Genomic DNA, 7,535 nt, shown 5'->3' with positions numbered 1-7,535 from the left:
TGAGTTTAATATTCCCTGGTACAGTGGCCTTCACTTGCACAAGTCCTTCCACTCCTAAAGTGCTTTTCCCTAATAAAGAAAATGTTCTGATGAAGGAGTACAGCAATAACATAGATTGCAACTGTATTATTAGGAGCATAGATTGGCACTTAGCAGCAATTAAAACAGGCCAGCACCCATTTAATACTTCACATAGGACACAGAACATGAAGCAGTCTCTCTTTTTAGGAGATATGAACCTCATTAAAACTGGCAAGTATGCTGTTCACCAGCTTGCAGTTTTTTAGAGCCTAAATGAAAAAAGTGTTATTAACTGGGGCTTTTGCTACAGTAATTATGAGGTTGGTTTGAAAAGTGAACAGCCACTAAAAAAAAAAATTTCAAACAAGAATAAGTACAAAAGTTTGTTTGATGCTGCTTATGATTATTTTCTGCTACCACATTTTAAACTAAACTTGCTTATTTGACTCTTCTCTTCTTTTTTAATTCCCTTAGATATTGGCAAATGTTATCATCTTCATCTGTGGAAATCTGGCAGGTGCTTATCATAAGCACCTCATGGAGCTTGCTTTACAGCAGACATATCAGGACACTTGTAACTGCATCAAGTCTCGCATCAAGTTAGAATTTGAGAAGCGGCAACAGGTAAAATCACTCTCAAATCTAGGTCCATTCTGTTGTGTTCTCTGTTTAGCAACAGATAACCCACTTGGCCAGTGCAAGAAATCATGTTGATTAGGTTGCTCAAATCTTTGCAGGGAACTGCACAAAGTCTATTTAATGAGGGTAGTCAGAATTCCATCTGAATGTTAAATGATTTTTTATTATTCCTGTTGTCATGTAAACCCTTTCTTCTGCAGTTATTTTGTGAAAAATGATTTGTGGTAATGGAAGGTGAAGGCATTGCTTTTGTGAAAAATGATTTGTGGTAATGGAAGGGGAAGGAATTGAATACAACCTGTGCTCAGCATTGTCATTTGTTTTCTCCTGATTGAATCAATTATATGATGTTAATCTGTGCTTTTGCAAATGGTTGGCTCTCTACACCCAAGAGAGGGGGCATAAAATCTTACTGCATTTTCTTTAAAAAAAGATATTTCAGACTACAGATGAGTCAGGCAATGTATTTCTAAGGGTCAAGTATGATTACAAAGAGCTGGGGAATTTTATAATGAAAGTATCCATCATTTATTGTAATAGCTAAATAAAAGGCTGCTCTGATTGCTTTACTTAATTTTTTCAGCTTCTGTAGTGCCTATCACTGTGACAGATAGGCATTTCAGGTGCAAAAATGTAAAATGCAAATTAGTTCATCAAATACTAACCAAGAGAGATTCAGTCTGCCCTGAAGGTCACTAGATTTAGACTCCTACAAACTATTAAAGATTGGGTGTTCAAAAGAAGTGAACCCTTATCTGAAAATGCTCTGCTAGCAGACACAGTGCAATCAAGCAAATGTTTGCATAACTAGTGTTTCCCACCTGATTGCAGCTGCTGTGACTTGCTAAAGGTGAGAGTTGAAAATCTGTGTCAGTGACAATTTTGTGTCTGTGGCCAAGCGAATTAACAAGAAGTCACCATAGAGGAAGACCACTTCAGGGTATGAGAAATGTCCAGAGATGTAGCATAGGCATGATGACTGCTATGCTGCAGCTGGCATAATTGAAGGTTTGTCTTCTGGGTCTTCTTTTTGTCCAAATAGCCTCCCATGACCTTTGGGGTAGAAAAAGATGTCACCAAGATGAAGTGGATCACTTGTGGCAGGACATGTTAGGATCTGCTTTACTAGGTAAAACATGTCACCTGCTATCCGCATTAGGGCTACATATGTTTTGGGGCCTGATGCAGAATGAGGGGAGATGTGTTCTTCTTATCAATGGATTTTCTGACTTCCTTGTTGTCCTGAGCTTCCTTGCCAGGACCCATTCTGATCCATTCCTCTGGGTGAAGCATGATTCAGCATGGGTCCCAGCAAGGAGGCCCAGGAACTGGGGAGTTCCCCGTGCCCTGTGCCTCCACACTGGGACCTGTGTCAGGTTCTGCACTGACCCATGCTTCCCATGCTCCTGTGCCAGGATGTGCGCTGATCCATGGCTCTACATGAAGCACAGGTCATCCTGGAACATGGAGTAGGTCTCATTGTGGAGGCACAGGGCTCTGGGAATCCTGCAGCTCCTGTGCCTTCCTGGGATGCATATCTTTAAGCAGGGAAAGCACAAGGTTCCCCACTTCATGATATATACCTGGGGCCACATCTCTAAGTGGCCACTAAGACCAGGAGATCCCAGTGGTACATCTTAAAAGCAGGGAAATCCTGGCTTTCCCCACTTACTGAGATGTGCCCAAAGATTCCCTGTGGTAAGTCTCTATAAGAGGGGAAAGCTGGGCAGGCTTCTCCCACCCCACCCCAGCTGGGGTCTGTCTGGCCAGGCCATAGCAGCCCCTCTCAGGGTCCCTCCAAGGGGCTTGGGAGGGGGGTGGTGCTTGATCCTGCCAAGGAATCCCCTGAGCTGCACAGGATCAGACCTCTGGAGCACTTACGCAGGGTGTCAGGAGAACGTGGGCAGCTCTGGCTGCCCATACTCTCTCACCACAAGTAACTAGACGTCCTCTGCAATGAAGCAGCACAATCTATGATGATCCTTGTCACTGCCACAAATTTGGGGCATTTATGGCCCAACAAAGGGTATGGACATTTGTTTGCATCACCTTTGTGCCATCATAATTTTTTTATTGCAGCCAAAAGGTTAGGAAAAGTGATGTTCATTTCCACTCTTTGGCTAAGTACAGACATTTAAAAAGCCTGAGCCTGAATCAGTTCAATCGTTGCAGGTTAGTCTAACCTGCATAGACTGAACCAGCAAGCAAGCCAATAGACATTCACTTTTGATTCCGGAAATGCAGCCACCTGCCTGTAATGGCTCAGGCCTGAAGCTAGGAGGTGATAGAGCAAACCATTCCTTCCTTTCCGCAGTGCCCAGAAGGGAAGCTGAGCTGGGGTGGGGGGGAAGGTTACCAGGCCCCAGCAGGTTGACTCGGGAGGTGTTTGAACTCCCACCCTGGTCTGCATGGTCCCCATTCAGGGTGTGCCTGGAAGCGGAAGGGGGAAGCAGCCCCTGCCAACCCTTCCCCCCACCCTTGCTGCTGGAGCAGTGGGGGCAGTGCCAACCCTGGCAGCAGCCTCAAGCAAACAGGGAATGGAAGGGGTTTAATTCCTGCCCTCCATCCCTTATCCCACTGGCATGGACCCCAGCTGGGGTCTGCCAAGTAGGGAAACAACACCCCCTGTCAGGCATTTTGCCCAGCTCACCACTAGGGTGACAGGGACCGTGTCCAGCCCCAGCAGCAGCTTCAAGCGAATGGGGGGCCTGGTCAGGCAGACCCTGGTTGGGGTCCTTTGTGGGGAGAGGAGAGGGAGAGGAGAATAAACCCTTTCCCTGCCCCTTACACCTCAGAGGTCCATGCTAGCAAGCATCTGGCCATACCTCTGCCCCTGCTGGTGGAGCAGCAAGTGGGGAGGGACCCTGACAGAGGTGGCTATGCCCTGGCCAGGCGGACCCCAACTGGGGTAGGGTGGGAGGGGGGAATAAACCGCTTCCTTGCCCCTTTGCCTTAGGGGCCCATGTTGGGCCGGCATCTGGCCACACTCCATCCCTGCTCCAGCTAGAGAGCAGAGGGGCAAGGCCAGCCTTGCTCTGGAGCAGACAGCACAGCTCACCCCAGGGCTGCAAAGCATGCTGAGAAGCTGGGGGACTCTGATTGAACTTAAACCAGGAAGGGGTCTGGGACAGAAGTTCCATTAACCAATTTGCCTTCAATCAATTAAGTCTGATACTGCATTCAGCCAGGTTTATCTTAAATCAGTTTTGGCCATTTTGAGACTGGTTTATGTGCACTGAGCTTTTGTTTTGTTAGAGGTTGAAACTAGTTTCTGATCACTTAAACCAGTTTATGTGTAACTTCTGTCCTTAGCCCTGGAGTCATTCAGCCAATGTAATTTATAGCAGGCCTCAAGGTTCTCTTGCTCCTGTTAGTAGGAACCACACCTTTGCATCCTCTTTCAGCGCAACTGAGTGTCAAGGCTAGAACATTAAGAAAAGCAAACAAGCACAAAAGTACTCATTCAAGTAAAGCTGAAGTACAATAGTACCTAATTAAAACTGAACAGTGAAGAGCATTGGTGAGTAAGTACAAAGTCCATTAATACAATAGGGCAAATCAACACATCGAAAGGCTAGGAAAAAAATTGAAGTACAGTAGACATAGTTTTAGCTTTAGGTTTCTTTACATGTCCATTTTCTATTCAAGGATATCGGCCTTGTTAAAAACACCAGTAAGCAATTTTAATTTCCCAGTACTTCTCCAGATATATCAGACAATATGATTATGAGGCTGGAAAGGAACAACTATGCATATTATGCCTGGTGCCTGATCAATGTTGCCAGTAGGGGTTGTGTTGACAGTAGCTGGAGCCAAACAAAATTCAAAATTGGGAGGTGTAAGTTGGCAATAACAACAGCCTTTCATTTGTATAAGGTGTCATTTGTTATAGACCAATGAAGGAAAAATTACTTCATTTCTTATATTAGAGCTAAGCCTGTATTTTCGTATGTCATCATGCAGTGCAGCTAGTATAGAGGCTTGTTATTAGGGCTCTGCTCTGGCTTGTACATGTATCTAACCTCCACTTTACCTGATTTTTCAGCATCTTTATAGCCAATAAAAGATGGGCCAGTACAAATGATGAAATTGAATGGAATGTAACTTTAAAATTATATTCTTCTCTAACCACATTATGGTTTCTTTCCTTCCTCCCACCAACAGCAAGAAAACCACCATCTCCTCCTCTACCTCTGAGCCTCAGCAATCATAATTCCTTCTCCCTTTCACTTAAATACCTTGTGTCACACTTGACAGTCTTTTCTGAAGGAGAGGAAGAGGAAGTGCAGGTCTTAGTAGTCCCATCATTACTGCTTACTGCAGTGAATGGGGTGGGGTTATCAAGATATGAGAAGTGATGAGCCATCAGTCTTTCCTTCCTACTGTTGGTAAACATGCTGTGTCTGCAGCATTTACAACCGGGGAGTGAAGGACTGATTTATTTTTGTCTTTTATTACTACCTATGTTGCTGAGAAGATACAAAAAATGTTGTTCAGTGCTATTTTTCAATTAGCAAAATTAAATTCTAATGTGGCATAATTTTAATGTTCAACTGCTGTAAGACCTGAGATGCATTAAAACAGCAGGGAGGGTGAATATTTTTGAAATGCACATCTGAATTGGATCAAGGCTAACTTTTGGCACCTGGAAAATGGTGGCATAATAATTAAAGAGCCTCATCCTGTACTATTAATCAACATTTAAAAAATTACTTTTTGGAAGTTTTACAGGATATGTTTATAAGTGTTTTGGGCTGTATATCAAATTTGCACTTGTGGACAATATGTCACCTAAAATTGCTGTTGGAAGGATATGCTGGTCTACAATTCATACTAGAAATCAATTGATATTTTTCCTTTACTTTCCAAGAGACTTGCAAAGCATACTTTTGAAAATGTCAATTGAATTCTACCAATAAATCAATTAGTTGAAAAGGCATTCTGCATTGTTGTCACTGAATGTTAATGGCAAGAAACATGGAGGTAAATGTTTTCAATTTACACCATTTTCAAATATTACCAAATTGCATTCATACTTGAGCAAATGTGTATAAAAGGTGAAAGTTCCTCTAGGTTTCCTTTATACACAGAGAGACAGACATGCATATTATCTGCAATATTGTCCACTCTGAATCATAGACTGACCAGAGAAACCTAATAGATCATCTTGTGCATGGTTGAGAAGATCTGTTGACTTCTGTTCTTTCTTGGACATCGAAGTGGCTGTTATTTTTTGGTCATTTACAGGGCATTTGGAGGGTTCACATGCCCACAGGAATTCTATTCCTGGATATGTAGATGTATACACACCAATGACTATGTTGAACTATGTAGTCATACAGACTAGCAACAAAGTAAGCTCAGCCTCTCACTGTCCTGCCCTGACCCCTTCCCAAATAGCTAAGTGGCACTCACCTGGGAAGCCAGAAGGATATTCAACCTGGGTCTCTGACTTCTGAGAACAGTACTCTACCTGCCCCTCTGCCATACCATGGATAGTTGTTCTCTATCCTACCAGTGCTCAGTCTCCAGCCTGCAGGGCCATGTCATCTAACCCATGGTGCTCCTTACAGGTCCAGAAATTTGGTGCAAAGAAGCAACAGCAGAAATAACTGTTGCAGCTTCCAGAGCTACAGCTATTAAAACTGAAATGTTCTCCTGCCACTAAATTTTGAAGCCATGCAATTCATGCTACCACTGCCCTCCCCTCCTAATTTTCTGAGCCAGTGGGGAGTCCCACAAGCCAGATGACATGGCCCCCATATGCTGGATCATACCCATCAACTGACCCCACATGCCGACCCCATGTTGGATCTAGCCTAAAGACTGACTGTCCCCACAGGGCCAAAACATTGAGTACCTCTGCTCTAACCTGTTTTCTGGCACTCTTTTTTAAAGCTGTTCCCCTAGGCAGTCCCAAAAGGGAAATGTGTGGAAGATACATGGGGCAGGAGGGGCAAAACAAGCCCTAGGCTTTTAGCTCAGGGAAGGACCCCTAGACCTAGGTTAGGCACATGCTCCCCATAAGGAAAAAAAAACACTTCCCTCCTGCACAGTTATTCAACCTTTTTTTTTCTTCCTGAGGGCTATATTAGTGACTTAGGTTTAGAAGGTGCTGGAGAAGAGTAATGCTTGACCTGTGGTATGCTGGTTTCAGTGCTGTATTGGGAACTCAGACACACCCAGTTTCAAAGACCCTTTGATGGAGAAGAGCTATCATAATCTACTGGGGGCTGTTATGCTTAGTTGGTAGAGCCAGAAGTAGAACTGGGGATTGCACGGGGTTAGAAACCAAGAGTCAGGAACAAAATACTAAGCCAGGGGACCAACTAGAATCAGGGGTCAGGAAGCAAGCCAAGGTCAAGCCAAAGTTTGGAATCTGAAGGGCTGGATGCATGCTTGGGCAGAAGCTGGAGAAGTTACCAGGACAAGAGTTGCCCAAGTTGTGGAGACCAGTAAGTTGTGCAGAAAGTCTCAGATGCTGGAGGAGTTCCTTAAAAGCAGCCACAGAACTAGTCAGAAATAAGGAGCTGGAGGTCAGCTGGCTCTGATTAGTTTATTAAGTGTAGCTGACCCAGTTACAAGAACTGCAGGATAGAAGCCTGACCTAGCCTGACATAGCTGGCCATGTTACACAGGCTGTAGGTCAGGAGCCTTACAGGGGCCTAGAATCCAGGGTATCTAACATCTCAGGTGAGTGTCCCAGCCATGCAGTCATAGCAGCAAAAAAAGAGATGGACACCCATGTACACACCTTCCTTCCTAGTCCTGATGCTAAATCTGGTAGTCATGGGTCTTGGCTGCCTCCAATATCAGGAATCTAAGAAAGCTATGTGTCCACAATGATGCGCATACGTGGTATTGCCAGGACTGCA

General features: G+C 44.3%; 1 protein-coding gene across 1 annotated transcript in view; it reads left to right on the top strand.

Moving 5' to 3' along the window:
• Positions 1-206: 206 nt before the first annotated feature.
• Positions 207-7,535, top strand: part of ADCY2 (adenylate cyclase 2) — a 202,162-nt gene continuing 194,833 nt past the window's right edge. The window contains 3 exon segments of the mRNA XM_006015699.2: positions 207-252; positions 496-536; positions 538-645. Of these exon segments, the coding sequence (XP_006015761.1) occupies positions 207-252; positions 496-536; positions 538-645 (195 nt within the window).

Source organism: Alligator sinensis, unplaced genomic scaffold (assembly GCF_000455745.1).
Source record: "Alligator sinensis unplaced genomic scaffold, ASM45574v1 scaffold126_1, whole genome shotgun sequence".
Classification (NCBI taxonomy): Eukaryota; Metazoa; Chordata; order Crocodylia; family Alligatoridae; genus Alligator; species Alligator sinensis.
The sequence above is the reverse complement of the archived record's forward strand: the minus strand, read 5'-3'. Positions and strand labels throughout refer to the sequence as shown.